Raw genomic sequence first — 21,635 nt, 5'->3', positions numbered from 1 at the left:
AATTAAGTACAAGTTGATTCTGAACTGTTAATTATTCAGAATTGTTATAAATTACTTTCAGTAAATCATAATATTCAGGGAGAAAAGTGATGTCATAGCCGAATGGGTAGAGGAATAAGAAGGAGGTAGGAAGGGAAGAAGAAAGTGTAAACATAGCTAGTGAATATCTGAATGGTTATCACTATGGATGGTCATTTTAAAAGACAGGGTCTTGCCATGGAGCTTAATAATTCCTAGAACTTCCAGTTTCCTAGTCTCACCTTCTGAATGACCATTATAGGCATGGGCCACCACATCCAACTTGTGTAACTATCTTTCTGACCATTTGTCCCTCGTCTGGATAAATGGAGGGAGGCAATGTGCGACTGGTGTATAGGACTAGGGACCACAAAGTGTAGAAGGCTCAGTTCCATCAAAATGTAGAGAGAGGAAAAGATTGTGGTCTGATAAATAAATGTTTTGTATCAAAAGAAGGCCTAATAATTAAAGTCACTGAGACCAATAGAGGTTTACCTTGATTCTAGAAAAGACTGATTTCAATATGTCAATAAAATGAGTTCCAGCCTCAAGGGTGAGAAAAATAGGCACTGGTGAGAGGAAGGGCAAATACCTTTCTAGGTGGATTCAGTAGGACAACTCAAGAGTTTCCATTTGTTTTTACAATGAGAGACAAAGCTGAGTGCTACCAGAATCAAAGCTTCTCTACATGAGGGACTACATGAACATGAGAAAGAAAATAATATGGCCTCAGGCCACACATGAAACTGTGTATTTGTTTTCTTTATAGGGCAGAAATCTAAGCATCTAAGAGGGAGTCCTAGGATGGGAGGTGAAGGCCACAACAGCTCCGGGTTGCCTCCCTTCATCTTGACAGGACTGCCAGGGATGGAGACCTCCCAGCATTGGTTGTTTCTGCTCCTTGGTGTCCTTTACACCATCTCTATAGTGGGCAACGCCCTGATACTTTTCATCATCAAGGAAGAACAGAGTCTGCATCAGCCCATGTACTACTTCCTGTCTCTGCTGTCAGTCAATGACCTGGGTGTGTCTTTCTCTACACTGCCCACAGTCCTGGCTGTGTTTTGCTTCCACTTAAGAGAAATCAGTTTCAATTCTTGCATGTCCCAAATGTTCTTTATCCACCTTTTCTCTTTCATGGAGTCTGGTATCCTGCTGGCCATGAGCTTTGACCGCTATGTAGCCATCTGTAACCCACTGCACTATTCCACAGTGCTCACTGATGCCCGGGTGGTGTGGATGGGGGTGTGTGTGTTCCTTCGAAGTTTCTGCATGGTTTTCCCATTACCTTTCCTCCTGAAGAGGTTGCCCTTCTGCAAGGCTAATGTGCTCTCCCATGCTTACTGCCTTCATCCAGATCTGATTCGCCTGCCCTGTGGTGACATCACCATTAATAACATATTCGGTCTTTTCATAGTCATTTCTACCTTTGGACTTGATTCTGCACTCATTCTCCTCTCTTATGTGCTCATCCTTCACTCTGTACTGGCTATTGCTTCCAAGGAAGAAAGATTAAAGACCCTAAACACGTGTGTGTCACATCTGTGTGCTGTGCTAATCTTCTATGTGCCCATGGTAGGTGTGTCCATGGCTGCTCGCTACGGGAGGCATGCTCCACGGTATGTGCACACGCTCCTGTCACTTGTTTATCTGTTTGTGCCTCCAATGCTCAACCCTGTCATCTATTCCATCAAAACCAAGGAGATTCGTAGGAGGCTTTGCAAAATCCTGCTGGGGAACAAATTTTGAGCTGGAGAAGGTAAGGTCAGTGTACAAAAGATGTTTATCCAGACTGCACGACCTTGAGCTCTGAAGACCTGCTTCGACCTGGAATTTTAACATCTCTCTCTCTCTCTCTCTCTCTCTCTCTCTCTCTCTCTCTCTCTCTCTCTCTCTCTCTCTCTCTCTCTCTTTCTCTCCTTCTCTCTCAGAAATTTCTATTGGGATTCTTGCTACCAGATGGTGTATGACAGTGACATCATGGTTAAAATTCACACCAACAGGCTTTGATGACGTAAACCTAGTCAGATCATAATTTAGCAAAGAAGCATGTGTTCCATTTCCTTCTTTTCAAAATAAAAAATATACATTCCTGTAATCGTCCTCTCATTATGTCACAGTATACCCTGGTTTTCTTTATTAAACGTCTTACATCACCTTAGATTTCTTATTAACAGAGAAACATTGTCATAATGGGAATTAGATTGTTTTCCCCAAAGGGTTTGGTCAAGAGACATTAACTAAATTTTCTGTTTCTCTCTTTCTCTCTCTTACACATGTACACTAATTACATGAACATATTTTATACAGTATGGTATCCATCTGGCCTGTAAGATTAGATAACTGTTATTTTATATAAATTATATTAAAAGACCTCATTTTTGTAATATTAAAATTGAGCTAATCTTCATATTACTGCTTAAATTGTATGTAATTTAATGTATGGCACCCACTAATAAAAGAATTAAAATGTTAGGAAGGCTATGTAACAAAATACTTGAGTTATATGAAATGATGATTTGATTTAGGATATGACAAAATAATGTACTACTTTATAAAATGGTTGAAGTACTTTAAAGAAATTAATTAGTGGGTATGGAAAAGAGGGCAAGTTATTCAGTTTTGATCCTTTAATAAACTTTCAGACTAGACCAACTTTTAGAAAATGCAACCCAATTTAAAATGAAACTTGGACATTCTATGTCTTCCCATGGTGGAGATACTTCCAAGGCTGTAATAGTATGTATATGTGTGTGTGTGTGTGTGTGTGTGTGTGTGTGTGTGTGTGTAATTGTTGTGAATGTGTATGTGTTTTATGTTGGGATGTATACCCACCTATATATACATGGAGTAGAAAGTGTTATTGTTACATCTTTCAGGTTGATCCTCTTGTTTCATCCCCCTTAATAGCTTAGCCTACATAAAATAAGTGCACCCTGATTTTGAAAATCTCTCAGTATACCTTCTCATATTAATGAGTAAAATAGTGAAAGATATTCATAAGCAATAACAGATTTAAAGGAATACCTCCCTCAGAAACCTAGGCAATGCTTAGACACGCAATTTCCTAATTCATGATTTCATAAAGTGTGTCATTTTTCTTTTAAAATATTTTATTAATTATTTGAGAATTTAATATATGCATAAAGTGTACTTTGATTATATTTATACCCCAGTAATCTCCCTAACTCCTCCGAGATCCATTCACCACCCCAAGCCCATTCTCAAATTCGTGTCTTTTTTTAAAAAACAGATTTCATTTTTTTTTTTTTTTTTTTTTTTTTTTTTTTTTTTTTTTTTTTGGTTTTTCGAGACAGGGTTTCTCTGTGTAGCTTTGCGCCTTTCCTGGAGCTCACTTGGTAGCCCAGGCTGGCCTCGAACTCACAGAGATCCGCCTGGCTCTGCCTCCCGAGTGCTGGGATTAAAGGCGTGCGCCACCAACGCCCGGCAACAGATTTCATTTTTATTTGAGGATTTTATACATGGGTACACCATTTTTGCATAATTTCCACCCTTCCCCATCCAGTTCCTCCCATATCCCTCCACCTACCCTCTCTTCTACATTACATATACATCTGTACACACACACACACACACACACACACACACACACACACACACAAACACATACAAACACTTCCTACTGAATCTAGTTAGTGTTATTCTTACTTCCTTGTGCTTTGGACTAAGTGCTTAGGATTGGGGTCTCATCGCTGAAATAAGAAGAAAATGAATACATAAACAAATATTGGCTCACTCTGCCTCAGCAGCCATTGACTGCTTGTAGCTCTTCATTTAGGTGTGAGTCCTTGTGAAATATAACTCCTTCTAAGCTGGGATGTTTGCAGGTGTTGTCTTTTCAGGTGTTATGCTGGCAGATATTTTGTTGAGAATTCATGGGAATGACTTCCTTGTCCAGTCCAAAGACAGCATTATACAGCCACTGTCCTTGTCCTCAGTCTCTTACAATCTTTTCACCCCCTTTCAATGATGTTCCCCAAGCCTTAGCTGTTAACAGTTGTGTCATAAACATCTCATTTGAGTCTGGGAACCCCATGGCCACTTATTATCTGCATTTTGACCAGATGTGTGGATCTCTCTACAAATATACATCTCCCTCAAAAAGACGCTTCTTTGATGGGTGGTGAGAGTTGCACTTACTTATGGGTATAAGAATGAGTGTTTAGAGGGCAGTTGGAGACTATATCATGTTGGTTATACAGTAGTACGAGGTTTTTCCCCCTAGGGTCCATGATCTTTCTAGCCATGAGTTTGTGACTTGGTTGACCATGCCAGGCATGAGTTCTCTCCAGTTGAGCCCATAAAGACAGTTGTTGGTTGCACCAAAGATTCAAGTGTTACTGTTGTACTGTTAGGGATATTTTGCAGGTCCTGTCTTGATTGAGGTTCTCAAGCTTTAGAGGTGGCTAGCACTATTGATAGCTTTTTCTCCCTTGGCAACTTGTATAGCACCTCCTAGTCCTCAGGCAGGAGACTCCCAGATCAGTAGCAGCTTGATTCCTCCATCTCCTGTGACTGAAATATGATGTATCTTCAGCAATAAGATATTACCTTGATGTTCTTGCTGGCAACCATGAACAACAACAATAGCTTGTGCATTTTGGAGTGTAGTCTATAGCTCTCTATATGGTGTGTGTGTGACCATCTATCTATCTATTTATCTGTCTGTCTGCATTATCCCACTGTGGGGACAAAACTGTACTAAAACTGTATATGTATATATCTGTATATATTTTATACATGTATTTTCAAGTAAGCACATAAAATAATATGTTTCCCTATTGCTGAGACCCGCGCAGCTGGAGCACGAAATCCGGCGAGGGACACTGAGATTAAACAGTACTTTAGACACCCAGTCTCAGTTCGTCAGGGAAGCTCTCTTTAGTTTCACAATCATGGGCTTATATACCCCTCCAACAGCAGGGGTCAAGGAACGGTTACTCTGTATCCAGAGACAAGCTGGACACTGTTTACCAAACAGGAAAAACCACAGGGGAACTGATCCCCAGCACTCTTTGGAACCCAACTGCACATTTTCACACAAACAACTTATGCAAACACAGCATAACTGGGACAGGACAAAAAAAGGCATTTAAGATTAAGGCAGCAAACTTATTGCTGTCAACATGTCCTCCCTTTTTTATTTTTATTTTTTTAAAGATTTATTTATTTATTTATTTATTTATTTATTTATTTATTTATGTATGTATACAGCATATGTGACTGCAGGCCAGAAGAGGGCACCAGATCTCATTACAGGTGGTTGTGAGCCACCATGTGGTTGCTGGGAATTGAACTCAGGACCTCTGGAAGAGCAGTCAGTGCTCTTAACCTCTGAGCCATCTCTCCAGCCCATAAACATTTTTTTTTTTCTTTTCGAGACAGGGTTTCTCTGTGCAGCTTTGAGACTTTCCTGGAACTCACTTGGTAGCCCAGGCTGGCCTCGAACTCACAGAGATCCACCTGGCTCTGCCTCCCAAGTGCTGGGATTAAAGGCGTGTGCCACCACCGCCCGGCCCTTTTTTATTTTTTAAAAGGAACACATCGGCTAGAACAGCCTGTGGAAGATCAGATAGCCCCTGTCTTAGGTCACCTGTTGCAATCCCCAAACTCACCCGTTATAGGGGGCTGCCCTTATGCCCCCTGCCTTAGGTCGCATGAGGACCACAGGAGTTGCCCGTCTCTGGGTACTATCTGTCCAACTTGTGCATATTCAGAGGGTGACATGGCCAGAAGGGCTTGCTTGGTTATCTGTTGGTGTCAAGTGAACTGGCATCATAGCAGAAATAACCCAATTCCCATACCGACTGCACAGATTAATAAGAGGGAAACAGACCCTGCCCATCTAGTAATCCACCCAACAGCTTTAGACATTAATGACCACCAGGTCTGCTCATTTACAGGAACAACTCTAGTTTCACTAATCCTTACAATAGCATGTGCTAACTGAATTGTATAGTTCAAAATTGTTCCATTCCAAGGCCCTCACAAATAAGCATTCAATTCTGCAACCTTGGCCGATGCATTAAAAGCTGCATGAGGGGTTATACAAACTTCTGACACTCCATAAGCACATAACATATGTTGGCGTATCCACAAAATATCTATTTGTTCTTGTAACAGCGATGCTTGCTGATTAAGCATCAGAATTCCAAAGTGTAATTGTCCATTTAATGTTTGTTGAATGTCCAAGGCACCAGCCACCCTCTCAGATAATGTGTTGATAACGGCAGCCTGTTGAACAGTCTGAGATAATGCAAGCCCAGCAGCTGTAGCAGTAACAGCAGATGCAGCCACAGCCGCAACAATTGCGGCAGTAATGCCAAAGTCTCTTCTTGTCCTTTTCAGCTGCAGCGGAAACTGATCAGAAGGACTCTCCCAAGGCATCACCGCAAATGCAGGAATTCTTACAATCACTGCATGGGATCAATTTGCACTTCCGCAATTACTCAAGCTACAATTCAGAACTGAACAGTTTAGTAGTCCCTCCCCTCCCACATCACCATTCCAACAACAAAAGGGAAAGGAGCACTTACACAGGGCATGGGAATAATATTCAATACCTTAGTAAGTGAAGCAGACAGATGAACCCAATAAATAGGCCCAATCTGCCAAAACACTCCATTGGGAGAAAATTTGGAAGGCAAGACTATTAATTGTAAAGGCTGACCATAATCTATCTGCTGAACATGTAAATCTAGTAAAGCCTGTTCTACCTGAACCAATGCCGCTTTTGCCTCTGGGGTTAATTCCTGTAATGATGTAGGTGAAGAATCTCCTTTAAGAATATCATAAAGAGGCTTTAGATCTCTGGTAGGTATCTGAAATGTAGGTCCGAGGCATTGAATTTCTCCTAAAAATTGCTGCCATTGATGGAAGGTTTGTAATTCTGCAAATTTAAATTGTAACTTTTGAGGAGCGGTACCTACTTGCTGAATAGTATAACCAAGATACTGATATGGCATTTTCTGTTGCACCTTCTCAGGTGCTCTAACTAGTCCAGCATTGGCAAGTGCTCGTTGTAAATCTGCATAGGTTTGCAGCACTTGTTCTTGTGTGCATGCAGCCAATACCTGACCAGTAACATGGTTTCCATCTGTGTCTTCACTACTCTTAACATTTCACTCAAGCTTTTATGCTTATGTCCCCTCAGGGCCTCTTTGCAATATTTGTTAGCATTCTCATAAGCCAGCTGCTTAATAAAGGGCATAGCCTGATCACAGTCCCCAAATCTTTCTAGCTAGTTGTAACAAGCGTGAGACAAAGTCAGCATATGGCTCAGAAGGGCCCTGCAGCACTTTTGATATCTGTTCTCCTGCAGCTACATTAGGTAGTGATTTCCAGGCTTGCACTACAGCAGCAGCTATTTGAGCATAGGTACCGGGATCATATCCTGATCCCGTGAGCATGTCATAATTCTTCTGAGGTTGTCCAGCTCGGGCATTTATGCCAGCCAGTTCTAAGCATTTCTCATGATTTAAATAATTACCCCCAGATAACACAAACAATTGCTGCCAATCACTTGGCATCAAATGATTAGCGGAAAATGATTCAAACAGTGTCACAGTGAATGGATCCTGTGGCCCATAACTGCTCACTGCCTCCTTCAACTGCTTCATCTCTTTGAAAGTTAAAGGAACATGCTCCTGGACCACCTGTCTAGCTTGATTCTGAGTTTCAGTTACTGGATATGCTTCATGCCACACCACTGTAGCTAGAGTTTTCCTGCCTTGCCCACAGTCATGACAAATCTTTGTCACCTGCCAGTCCCAGAGCCACTCAGACCCAACCAAGTAAACACAGAGACTTATATTGCTTACAAACTGTATGGTCATGGCAGGCTTCTTGCTAACTGTTCTTATAGTTTAAATTAATCCATTTCCATAAATCTATACCTTGCCACATAGCTCGTGGCTTACTGGCATTTTCACATGCTGCTTGTCATGGCGGTGGCTGGCAGTGACTCCTTCTGCCTTCCTGTTCTTTCTTTTCTCCTCTCTGTTAGTCCCACCTATACTTCCTGCCTAGCCACTGGTCAATCAGTGTTTTATTTATTGACCAATCAGAGTAATTTGACATACAGACCATCCCACAGCACCCCCCCTTTTTTTCCTCTATATCTGTCCTCTGATTCTTTTTCCTCCCCTATCCAATGAGGATTTCTTGGCGGGGGTCGAGACAATAGAGGCACAGAAGGTGCTGACTGTGCTTTCACTTTTGCATGGCTTCTGTTGTAATTCCTCTATCTCTTTTTCTAGCTGCTCTTCCTCCTCTACTAAATCTGAGACAGAGGCAAGATCATCGTCTTCTTCCTCATCCATTAAATCTTTCACAAAAATCCTTATATGTTCTTTACAGGAGACCTCAACCTCTTTTTCCCCTTTCAAAGATTCATTCATCTCCACCTCCTGAGCATTAGCAAATGCTTGCTCGCACTCTGAAAGTTGCTCTTTCACTTTTACTTTATCAGTCAGAAGAGCATCTTTCACAAGTCTCCATAGAGAAAATGCAGCTATGGGAAATTTATCTGCACCTTTCTCTTGCAACATCTTTTGTAAATCTCTTTTTACTTGTTCCCAATCTGTAATATTCAGACCTCCTCCTGTCAGAAACCAAGGACTTGCTTCAGCTATAGTGTCCACAAATGTGAGTGCAGTACTAGACATAATTCCTGTCCCTTGCTTACTTAACTTAATTCCTATTCCTTGCTTACTTAACAATTCCCTTAACTCAGTGGCCAACTAAGCTTTTGCAATAGGATTACCCATGGTACATACCAATGTTTCAATCCTCCACCCCTCCTTTTAGGGTGAGCCTCGTTCACTTACCCCTCTTTCCAGATCTCGATGGAACCTCCACTTTCTCTTCCATAAAACACGGTCCTTCCACATACCATCAGCAAGTCTACACTGAAGGATAAGTCAAAAGGCATTCAGTCTCAGGAACTGGCCCTCAGTAAACCAGCCTCCATCAACACACTGGTGTAGCTGCAGAGCTACACAAGTTCCTCCAGTCCCCTTCCTAGCCTCCCTTCTTAGGCACTACATGCCCCTCGAGCCCAAGAAGGGAAACCAGGCCCAGCTGCCAATCTTTTTATCACTGCACTGGAGACAAGGAAGTAAGGAGTATCCAAGACAAGCAACGACACAGCTCTGAGCTCTTCTTCACATGGGAAAACTGCATCTTCTTAAAATATACTTTCTGGAGGTTTTCTAAAATATTTTTATACAAATGAAGTTTCCATGCATTTTAGCGTCCTTCCTCTATACCACCTCAACCAATCACACTGAAGCCCATGGCGTTGAGTGTCTCCAGGTACTGAAAAAATAAAATCTTAAGGAACTTACTCATATCAATTCCTATCTTGTCAATAACCCCAACTGCTCCCTCTATCCAAAAAATGGCACTTTGAATTTAGCAATTGTACCAATAACTGTGATCTCAGCTTCAAACTTAAAGATGGCAAATAATTTCCAGTAGTTCCCAAACTATCTGATATCACACCTTCTGAGGAACTCTATGGTGGTATTTTATTTGTACTGAAATATGATTTTAATTGTATGTTAATAAATAAAGTTGCCCGGGGGTCAGAGCTATTAGCAAGCCATAGGAAAGCAGGGCGGTGGTGGCGTAAGCTTATAATCCCAGCACTTGGTAGGCAGAGCTAGGTAAGTCTCTGTGTGTTCAGGGATACAGCCAGCATTGGAGACACATGCCTTTAAGACCTGGAGGGCTGTATTTACAGGCAGTGACGAGGCAGTCATGTGTTTGGGTTTACAACCAATGAGAAGGCAGAACAGAAAGACTGTATGAAGACAAACACACAGGAAGTAGGTCTCTTTCGGAGAGGTAGGACCACTGCAGGAGGAAGGGTAAGGTTTTAGCTCTGAGATGTGACCTCTTGGCTTTCTCTTTTACATTGGTTCTTATTTAATAAGATGGTTGGTTACATCTACAGAACTCATTAAAAACAGAACCACCGTGTCACATGCACATCTAAGACAAGCTGGGAAATTTGTTTAAGGATTGGCTATGGATGAGACCAAAGGCCAGCTGCCACTTTTGCTAGGTATGATGTAGTTACTGTAATTACTGAAACATTCACAGCAGGGACCTACAATGATGCCTCAGGCTTTAATATAAGAAAAAGAAATGAATGAAGTAAGCATGGCAAGATGCTGATAGGTAACAGATTGGAACAGTGAGTACCACTGTGTGAGACTCAATTTCTTGTCATTTTTTTTATTACTTTTTGTAGTGCTGGGCCTTAAGATCACTAAGCAAGCACTCTTACTATGGAGCTATATCCCTAGTCCACTTTCACATAGTACTTAATACCTTCATTTAAAAAATTTATCTCTTTATCTTCATTTAAAAATTAGTCTCTTTGAATTAAAACATTCTTGAAGACTCCTAGTTACAGTATACATAGGCTATTTGTTTTTAGCAAGCTCCCTCAGATTATCAGCCAAACTTCAAAGGAGAGGTTCTCATTTTTCTACCTAACATGTTAAACATTAACGCAGTTCACAGGTTCTTACTTCACCATGACATTCTGCCAAGGAATCACGGCTGCTGCTCTCTCAGCCAATCTGTTCTAGAGTACTAAGCTGGCTAACAATCCCTCTTCTGGGCACAAAAAGGCACAAATACTTTTGTTGTTTTTTAACCTTTCTTTCAGTCTGTCCCTGGCTGAACTGCAGAAGTTGGAACAACTGTAATGACTACTTCTTTTGAATAGTCCACTGCAGAGGATGCAGGATCTTCACAAGTGATATGGTTCCTTCATAATTTCCCTTTCTCCATAGAAGTATTAAAACCCAAGAGAAAAAGACAATAACCTAGGAGCAATGGGTAGGATGAGACAATGTGCCCCAGCACAGTACATGCTACCTACTTCGAACCCAACTGCACATTTTCACACAAACAACTTATGCAAACACAGCATAACTGGGACAGAACAAAAAAAGGCATTTGAGATTAAGGCAGCAAACTTATTGGTGCCGACACCTATGACTTTCCCAAACATCCAAAGTGTTATTTATGCTTTTCCTTATCTCATCCTATTATCCCCTTATTCCTCCCCAATTAACTATCCCACCATTTCCCAGTATCCCGCTTCTTAACACCCTTGCCCTCACCTCTCTAGAGCTCTTTACCCTCCCCCAATGGTCCTTTTCTACCTTCCAGGTTTATGTAGTTACTCCAAGTTACACACAAATCTAAAGTTCAGATCTAAAATCCACAAATAAAACAGGAAATGAGACATTTGTCTTTCTGGGCCTTGATTACTTTACTCAGTACCTTATTTTCCAGTTCCATCCATTTACCTGCAAATCTCATTTTTCTTTACAGCTGAATAGAGATCCAGTGTGTATATATACCACATTTTCATTATCCATTCATCAGTGGACAGTTATGTAGGCTAGTTCCATTTTCATTCTCTTGTGAGTAACACAGCATAGATACTGAACATAAATGCACAAACACCAGGGATTATGAGATGTTTGTTCCTTTTGGGCACCATCTGAAAGCCTTGTGAGATGTGAATCACTGGTTTGTGTTTGGATCACCATGAACACAGCTTTGTATTTCATCATTCTCTCATGCTCTTGTTATTGAAATGACAATTGTTTTCTCTTTGATTTAAAAACAGGAAATAAAAGGAGACACACTTCAGTTTTTTCTCAGTTTCCCCATTTCCATTAGCCATTGGAAATGGAGAAAAAAACCCAAAATAAGACATTTTCCAATGATGGCAGTAGAGAGACACTGTTTAGACTGTTTTACATCCTTGTTGATAATTCTGCTTTTGAGTGGTGGTTGTTCTATTCCTTTGACCCAAGGTACTTTGTAATATTATTTAATATTATAGAAAAAAGCTATGATTTTTAGTGCCACAGGTTCAACTTAGTACATAAAATAACACACCTGTTAATTTTTACTTAAAAAAATTTTTTGTTGGTTTTTCTGAGGCAGGGTTGTTTTGGAGCCTGTCCTGGAACTTGCTCTGTAGACCAGGCTGGCCTCGAACTCACAGAGATCTACCTGCCTCTGCCTCATGAGTGCTGGGATTAAAGGTGCTCCACCACTGCTTGGCTCATTTGTACTTTTTATTAATATATAGTCATTGTACATACAGATGAATTTCACAGTTATATTTGTATAAATGTATATCATAAGTGTATTTTATGTAGCAGGAATCTTAAAAGTTCTTATTAATAAAAATCAAACCTGACCCAGGTATTGGGGTGAACTGGAAGATCAGAGAAACAGAACAAGCCACATCTAACCTCACCTGGCGAACTTCTCAGCTGGTCTTGTTTCCTCAGACTGGAAGCCTCTGTGTTCTCATATCCAAATGGCTCTCAGCTGAACTGTGCTGCTAGAAGCCTGAAAGCTTAACCAGCCAAATGCTTCTAGTTTCTGGTCCTCACGCCTTATATACCTTTTTGCTTTCTACCACTACTTCCTGGGATTAAAGGCTAGCTTTCTGAAATTAAAGGTGTGAGTCACCATGCTTGGCTGTATCCTTGAACAGATGGATTTCTGCCTCTGGAATGTTAGGATTAAAGGCATGTACTACCACTGCCTACCCTAAGTATCTAGTGCCTTTTCTGACCCCAGATAAGTTCTCTGACCCCAGATAAATTTATTAGGGTACACAATATTTTGGGGAACACAATACCACCACAATTTTGTAGATATTCTTTCTTCCTTTTTCTTTCTACTCCTCCATTGGATCAATGCTCATTCTTTCAGACTTACTTTTCGTTTCATGACATATCTATGTGTCTATGTATCTATCATCTATCTATATCTATATATCTCACTTTATATATCTGTACAAAACATTCACAAACAAGAGAAAACATGATAATTTTATTTCTGAGTCTGACTTATTTAGTTTAAAGGAGGTGGGGGGAGAGAATAGGAGGAGAGGAAGGAGGGGGAAACTGTGGTTGGTATGTAAAAAAAAAATAATTAATTAAAAAAAGAAAAAAGTTTCTTTACCTTAAATGTTCTGTTACCTTAAATGAATGTGCTTACATTCTCTACTGAACATTCTTGTATTTATCTTAGGTGCAGTAAATGAATTCATAAGGTTTCCTCATAAGTGTACACTTGGCTGAAGTATAAGTTCATTGATTTCTCTTTTATTCTCTAGCCCTGAAAAGAGAGCATGGACAGTGAAGATAATTTGGATGTACATCAGGATAATTTACATTTAAATTCTGACATTGTAAATCACTTCTGTATGCTTATCAGTAAATTTTTCAGCCTGAGTCTTAATTTCTCCATTATGAAAGTTTGGAGCTGGGCGGTGGTGGCGCACGCCTTTAATCCCAGCACTCGGGAGGCAGAGCCAGGCAGATCTCTGTGAGCTCGAGGCCAGCCTGGGCTACCAAGTGAGTTCCAGGACAGGCGCAAAGCTACACAGAGAAACCCTGTCTCGAAAAACCAAAAAAAAAAAAAAAAAAACCAAAAAAAAAAAAAAAAAAGAAAAAAAAGAAAGTTTGGTTGTGGTACATGATGGCCCAAGAGCTCTTTTAATTTTAAAACTTTAAATTAAATTTCTGTATTAGAAGTCAATCTGTATTCAGAGATAACTGGCCTTTCTACTATTCACCTTCTTTTCTGTGGAGAAAAAAGGACAAGTTTTCCAACAGTTTCAAAAGTTCTTGCTGTGTGGTGTTAGATCACATGTGCTCAGTTCTACAGGAATTTGTACTTCATTTTACAAATAAGGAATCTGAAAACCAAAAGAGTTAAATAAACTTGATGACCCTCACTTAGAGAAGGAGCTTGGTTTTAAAAATGTATTTTTAAATGTATTTATTTTCATTATATGTGCATGGATGTTTTACCTGCACGTATGTACGCATACCACTTTGTATCTAGTACCATGGAGATAAGAAGAGGCCATTAGATGCCATGTAATTGGAGCTGCTATGTGTGTACTGGCACTGACCCTGGGTCATTTGCAAGAGCAATCAGTGCTTTTAACTGCTGAGCCATTTCTCCAGCCTGAGGAAGCTAGCTTTGAATATAGGTCTGGCTGCGTGGCAACAAACTGTCAAGCAGATTCTTCTCTTCCAAGACTTTTAACAGTTAATCAGGTGGCTTTGCAGATAGACCAGGATGTTTTGTCCTGTTTGCTGACACCATATAACTAGGCTTTTACTGGATGTATTATTCCTTTCTTGAAATCTCTTTGAGTCTTGGAACGGTTAACAGAAAAATCTCTCTTCTGAGAGTCAGAGGAATCTATGGGTCTGAGAGTCTACCTAGCTCTGGTGATGAGTTACAGGATAAACTGTTTCTGAGTCTCAGTTCTACCAAATGAAGAGCTGAACATGGGGAACATTCCAGGATAGCCCCAGCTTTTACTCTCAACTTCTTTGATCTCTTTAAGTGGGAGAAATGGCAGAGCACAGGGGAGCAAAATTACTCAAGAGCTTTCACACTTCTCATTGCCTTATCCATCTCCCCAGGCTGCACTAATCAGGCTCAGGGGACTCTTAAGAGGCAGCTTCATAGATCCCAGAGCAGGAAGTGAATATAGACTAGCAAGCACAGTATGAAGAAGCAGAACTGTGTTCTGAGGATTTACAGCATTTGGTGTTTGAGGAGTTAGAGCATTTGGTGTTTCTCCTCTGGGCAAGCACCTTGGCTATCTCTTTTCTCACAGCTACTAGATCTACCCTGAAGGGGTAAGTGGGGACCTTAGCCCTTCTCTCACAGGGATCCCCAGGAACCATTTTTTCTAACTCTCAGATGCTGAGATGACTAGGTTATGAAAATGTCAGGAAAGGCCATCAGCATCTAGTTCTAAATGGTTGTAGCTCCACTGTCTGGCCTGATTCTCCATTTACACTATGGGTCCTGGCATGGAGCCTCAGAGAGGCATCTAGTCTTTTGTTTTGCATAGACAGTTTCTATTAGGATCAACGCTTCAGTGTGATAAACCCCATTATTCTCATTAGGTAATTAGATAAATATGATATAAAAGAAGAGAGCCTTTGAATGGGAAACTGGGTGGAACTAGGCAAGTAGTTTGAAAACAAGACCAGGTACTCTGACCCTCTAAGAATCTGCTTTCATTGCTACTTTCTTATCTGTCATCTATTCAGCATGTGACTTGCACTAGAAGCCTGAATAGTCACATTAAGTACTTTATTCTGCATTAATTTTCATATTTTTAAATGTGAAAATAGTTTATTAGAAAGTTAAATTTACAGTTAGTATGTAGGAAAGTGAGTTGAGATTAATTTACTGGTATCAAGAACTTTACACTTAAAACGTAGGTGTTAATATACTGTTATTACAGCAATTTTTCAATTTAGTAACATTTTGTAAAAGTTTAAAACTAGAACTAGCAATCTTGGAGTCCTAGTTTAGGGATTTGTATGTCAATTTACCTGCCTATGCACTGAGGATAAAATGAGAAGAATGGAGATGTGAGATGGCTTAGCTGGCAAAGGCAATTGCTACCAAGCTTGATAGCCTGAGCTTGCTTCCTGGGACCCACGTGGTAGAAGTGGAGAGACAACTCTGGCAAGTTATCTTCTGGTTTTCACATGTGTCATGGTACATGCTCTTACACTAAACAGACAAATGCAAATAGGATACAATTTAAAAATAGAAGGAAATGCAGGCAATGATGGGAACTCATAATTTATTAAGGTGGAAAGATACTAATCAAAGAACCATATGTCTGTCACTTAATAACCTATGATAAAAACAATAAATAAAACATGGTAAAGCAAGAGCCAAACTCTGGAATCACCTTAGGGGTGTGCCAGTTGATGAATAGATAAAAGAAATGCACACAAACACATATATGCACACATGTGTGTACAAGCATGAATTTTATTATTCTATAAGAAACAATGAAATTACATCATTTTCAAGAAAATATATGTACTAAAGACAGTCTTTAAGTGAAATAAGCCAGACAGGGAAAGAAAAAATATTATGTTACCTTTTTTTTTAGTGGATTTCTTAGTCCTTCTTGCAGGCTTTCAGATGTAACTGCTACGCATGTGGCCTGAATAGCATTTTTAAGTCCCTCAAGTCAATGCAGCATACAGTTCAATTTGAGAATATTTGACCCGAGGAAACATATGAACATACAAGAAGAAAAATCAAAAGCAACAGGAGTGGCAGAGAGTGAGGTTATTGAATTCTAGTGACAAAATGAACGGGCCAGAGAACAAAGAGGAGATGAGTTACTGGGTGATATTTGAATTCAGGAGAAAGAAGACAGACAGCTTAGAATTAAGTCAAAATGTGTCATAACTTGCATAGAAGAAAATAAATGTGCCTAATGTATTAAGAACTGATTTCATTGAGCATTGGTTGTATGATGATGTCTGAAAACCAGAGGCAAGAAAGGCCAGGTCATACAAATGTAAACATCTGTAAATAACATGGCACAGGAAGAATAAAAGATAGTGCTTAAAAAGAGTCAAGGGAAGTATCTGGGGAAAGGGAAAGGGCTCATACAGTCTGTTCCCCCCCCCCCCGCCCCCAGATCTTCCCATGGTCTTTGGTGTAGGAATCTAAGCATCATTTCCCTCCTATCTTGAGACCCTTGCAGGCCCCACTCTTCAGTTTTTCCATGGCCTAATCTCACTTCACTCCGGTATATCTCCCTACAGCTCTTAGGTAGCTATTCTGCAATCCTGATGAGGAGTGTCCAGACTAACACCTCAAGCACCACTAGCTTCATACTAACCGGCTTCCCAGAGATGGAGAGTCTGGAGCACTGGCTGGCTGCCCTCCTGCTGCTGCTGTACATTATCTCCATTGTAGGTAATGCCCTGATTCTCTTCATCATAAAGGAGGAACAGAGCCTGCACCAGCCAATGTACTATTTCCTGTCCCTTCTATCTGTCAATGACCTGGGGGTGTCCTTTTCGACTTTGCCCACAGTGTTGGCTTCTATGTGTTTTCATGTCCCAGAGACTGCCTTCGATGCCTGCTTGGCCCAGATGTTCTTTATACACTTTTTTTTCCTGGACAGAGTCTGGGATTCTCTTGGCCATGAGTTTTGACCGGTATGTGGCCATCTGTAACCCCTTGCACTATTCCTCTGTGCTTACGGATGCTCGTGTGGCCCATATGGGCATGTCCATCATTATTCGTAGCTTCTGCATGGTCTTTCCACTTCCTTTCCTACTGAACAGGCTGCCCTTCTGTAAGGCCAATGTTTTGACCCATTCCTACTGCTTACACCCAGACCTGATACGCCTACCCTGTGGAGATACCACCATCAACAGCATGTATGGTCTGTTTATTGTCATTTCTGCCTTCGGTGTAGATTCAGTGCTCATCCTTCTCTCCTATGTGCTCATTCTGCGTTCTGTGCTTGCCATTGCCTCCCAAGAAGAGAGGCTTAAGACACTCAACACCTGTGTGTCACATATCTCTGCTGTGCTCATCTTCTATGTGCCCATGATTAGTGTGTCAATGGTCCACAGATTTGTAAAGCATGCACCAGAGTATGTGCACAAGTTCACGTCCTTGGTCTATCTCTTTGTGCCTCCAATGCTCAATCCCATTATCTATTCCATCAAGACTAAAGAGATTCGCAGGAGGCTACACAAGATGTTGTTGGGCACCAAGTTCTGATTGGGGATGTGTTTTATGACATTTTTGTTTTTGCTGATATTTTAATGTATCAAGAAAGTTTGTGGAGCCTTTAAATATATATATATATATATATATATATATATATATATATATATATATATATATGGTCCTATATTTGGGAGTATGCAATACTTGCAAGATACAGCCTAGACACAATCTGCAACTTAAAACACCATGTAATTAATTAGGTCATAGTTTGCTGCAAATTAATTCTCTCCAACCAAAGAAGAAAAAGGCTTTTGAATTAGATCTTGTTTCGTTCCAATATACCACTAATAGCTATGTTTTCAAGTAATATAAAAATAAGTTCATTCATGTATATAAAATATATAATACATACATATGATATTATCTGATAAAATAATAATAGTTTTGGATATATTCAACCTTTGAAATTTTTGAGTTATACAATAGCTATTTGATCATGGTGACATGTGCTGTCATCACTCAGGCACAACTAAGGGGAAGATTAAATTTCTCCTAAGAAGCTAATAGGCACCCTGAGTGGAAGATGAACTGGTGTTAGTGACTAATGGAGGGGAAGATCCCTTTATCAGTCGTGGCAATGTGACCTACAGTCTACTGGCATGTGGTTCCTGTCCTACAATGAGTAGCACTGCCAAAGACCAGCCCTTGAGTTACAACAGAGACCAAGAAATGACAGATAGCAGGGAAATCATAGAATCATAGCTATGAAAAGGCAGAAACCTTTTGAGATCCATAAATGTGAACACAACCCACATGACACAGGCAGGTGGACACTGGCAGAGTTAAGCACAGTGGCCTGGGGACTTCCATCAGGCAGTGAACAGGACATCATTTAAGTCAAACTTGAAGGCGGGTAATGGAGAAAGCAGGTGCTTTGGGCAGAATTCTATTAAAAGTGATATCTCTTTACATTTTTCTTGTTAGATGATGAAATAAGTTTCAGAAAGCAAAGCTATATGGACCAAGTAATAGGACAGTGACCTAAACAAAAGAGAATATACACTTGAATTGCCCATAAATGCCTATCCTTGAATGCAAATTAAGCAACAGAAAAGTAAAATAAAAACCTACATGTGACATAATGAATGTACCAGAGATATAGAAATACTTGTTTCCAACTATAAGCAAATATATTTCAAGAAGAAACTTGAGTAGATGGCTTTGTTATGGTTTGGTAAAACTAGGAACGAAGCTTACAGTTTCCAAAATCTCAGAGGCATGAGGTGCCCAAGTACTGCCACCATAGCCCCAAGACTCTGCTTAGCAAATGAGCTCTTTCAAAAGAATGCAGACATGACTTTAAGTCAAGTGCACTAAGCAAAAGAGAGAGGGAATTGTGTGAGATAAAGAAGGTTCTGAAAGGGTAGCAGGAAGAATATAAGGAATCAGGTAGAAGAGAGTGCTGTAGTGTTGCAAGATGAGGGTTGACTTAGAAGCCACACCTGTAGATTAGGCTGTAGTGGAAACTGGCTGGAGCATCCTCCAGAACACAGAACACATTCAGCTCTGACTCAGAAACATGCTACCTTGAGCTGGTTGCAAAGCTACAGAAAAAACTGAAAGCAAAGCCAGCATAAGTTTTATCTCCCCAGAACCTTTTGGGTCATCATAGAAGCCAACTTTATTAGTATTTGGAGAGAAAGAGGGAAAAAAGACAATTCTACACACAGTTATGTGCAAATATGCAAAATGCCAAGGATGACAATGAACCATTGGCTTTTAATTCATACTAGCAGGAGTTTGTGCATTCTCTCTGAAATTATAAACCACCTTCTGGAGTTCAGTATTTTTCAGGCTTCTTAAAAATTGCCATTTGGGACGAGTGAGATGGTTCAGCAGGTAGAGGACCTTGCACACAGACCCTGATGACCTGGGTACATTCCCTGGATCCATTAAAGTTTGGTTTGGACAGAAGCAACTTCTGAGAGTTGTCCTCTGACCTTCATTTGCTCACATGGCACAGATATGCCTGTATTTGCACACACACTAAATAAAGAGCTAGATAAATAAATAAATAAGTAAATAAATCAATACAGTGAAAAAATTGAAGCTCAATTTTAGCTATACAATTTAGTTACACAATAGGGCATAATAATGATAAATGAGTACTTAAATCATATTGTTATATGGAAGTACTGTACCCATATTGAGCATGGAAAGTATTTGCCAATTATATTAACAAGTGTGTGTTCTGTTTTGCTACTGCTTAACAAATATGAATCTAATCCATAAATAAGAAATTTAAAATTTTTATTTCTGAATGAATATATTTGTTCTTACTAGGAAAATAAATATTTTATAGTATGTCAACTTCTAATAAATTAAGAACCATTGATAGTATTTTTATATTGACTAAGAAGCTTCATTCTTTTGAAAAAAATTATGCCTAACAATAAATAAAATAACATTGTCCGATTTGTACCTGTTTTATTTCCAACAACTCTTCTTTATAGTTGGAAACAGTTATTTGTGCTATTTGTAAAAACAGTCTTATAGAAATCTGGATTTAAATGCCACGTTGTATTTCTTATTAAGCATAATGACAAATTTCCTATCTTGTTGAATAATTATTGTACAAAATATTTCCAATCTACTACCTGTTACTCACTTACATACAGGCTTTGGATATGTCTGCTTAGCAGGAATATGTTTGAGTTTTTTAAGTTATATAACTTACTTTCCTACATCTTCAAAATTGGCTTTGTGTTAAATTGTGTTCAGTATAAAAAAAGCCACTTGAGCATCTGTTAAGCTCCAGCCTGATCAATATTTAAGGAACAGCTCATCTCACTTAACAATAATAACAGGAAGTGAATGTCAAAACCGGAAAGAACAGGAGATGTAGTTCAGGAGCAGAGTGCTAGTCCAGCATGCACCAGGCCCTGGGTTCAGTCCTCAGAACCTAGGAATCTTGTTTCTTCCAGCTTGTGTTTACATTCAATAAATAGTTTTGTGCTATTCAGCCTTTGTTATGCCTTCACACAATTTATATGGAGAGTTACTTCACTAGTGACACTATTTCATTGCAATTACTCACAAATACGACATGTTCTCCCCTTATGTGGAATTTGAGAAAGAGACCTGGATGTAGACCTCTAATTACTAGGGTTGTGAAGGGGAGGGTGGATAAAAGGCATGCAGCATGTATGAATCAAAATATCACATCAAATCTCATTACCATGTATAATTAATATATGTTAATAAAAAAGAGGAACAAAAAAGGAAAAAAATGAATGTGTATGTAGATAAAAATAATCACTGGAGTAATTGAAAGACCACATTCTTCCTGCAACTTTTCATACAGGATTTTCCCCAGCCTCCAATGACTAAATCATATTGTCACAGTCCTAACCCCACATCTGGTACATTGTAGGTCTCAATAAATATTACTGAGTGAATAAATAAATGGGTGAGCCATTACATTCCTTTAAATGAAAGAACGAAGTTCAGAAACAGTGCACTGGACCTTCAGAACCTCTCATCCCTCAATCTCCATAGTGTTTTAAAGCTGGGATTAGATACAGGCTGGTAATTAATTTCTGTCCTAGGAAGAGTGAACTCTGAAAAGTAGTACTTTAGAGAGAATTTTCTGAGCAACAAGCTGGGAGCAAATGATGTAAGACTGAGGTTGTCTGACACTCAGCTCTGCCTTTTGAACTTCTACCGATTGAGACTCTCTTGACATCTGAGCCTGCCATGCACCAGTGCATGGGTGAGTAACATCTGCATCTAGAGATTCAAACAAGTCTCATCTTGGTATTGTACTTTCCATTTGAAGAGTCTTGGAAGTTTAAGTGAATTGCAACGAAATAGCAACCCTTTAAGTGCTGTCAGCTGGTGTGTAAATTATACAAGCACAGATAAAATCAATAAATTAAACATTCATTTAAGGATAATTATTTCATCTACTTTATCATGTATGTTTGACGAACTAATCCTCTGTCTATGAT

The 21,635-nt window shown here is 39.7% G+C and overlaps 1 protein-coding gene and 1 pseudogene across 1 annotated transcript; both read left to right on the top strand.

Moving 5' to 3' along the window:
• Positions 1-822: 822 nt before the first annotated feature.
• On the top strand, positions 823-1,767 carry LOC102906917 (olfactory receptor 51I2-like). Its single transcript, XM_006979017.3, has one exon. It carries the CDS (start codon positions 823-825, stop codon positions 1,765-1,767), a length of 945 nt encoding a protein of 314 aa, XP_006979079.1.
• Positions 1,768-16,730: 14,963 nt separating this feature from the next.
• On the top strand, positions 16,731-17,676 carry LOC102906296 (olfactory receptor 51I2-like; annotated as a pseudogene).
• Positions 17,677-21,635: the final 3,959 nt, after the last annotated feature.

The sequence above is a fragment of the Peromyscus maniculatus genome, chromosome 1 (genome assembly GCF_049852395.1).
Source record: "Peromyscus maniculatus bairdii isolate BWxNUB_F1_BW_parent chromosome 1, HU_Pman_BW_mat_3.1, whole genome shotgun sequence".
Classification (NCBI taxonomy): Eukaryota; Metazoa; Chordata; class Mammalia; order Rodentia; family Cricetidae; genus Peromyscus; species Peromyscus maniculatus.
Note: the sequence above shows the minus strand (reverse complement) of the source record. Positions and strands in the feature narration are given on the sequence as shown.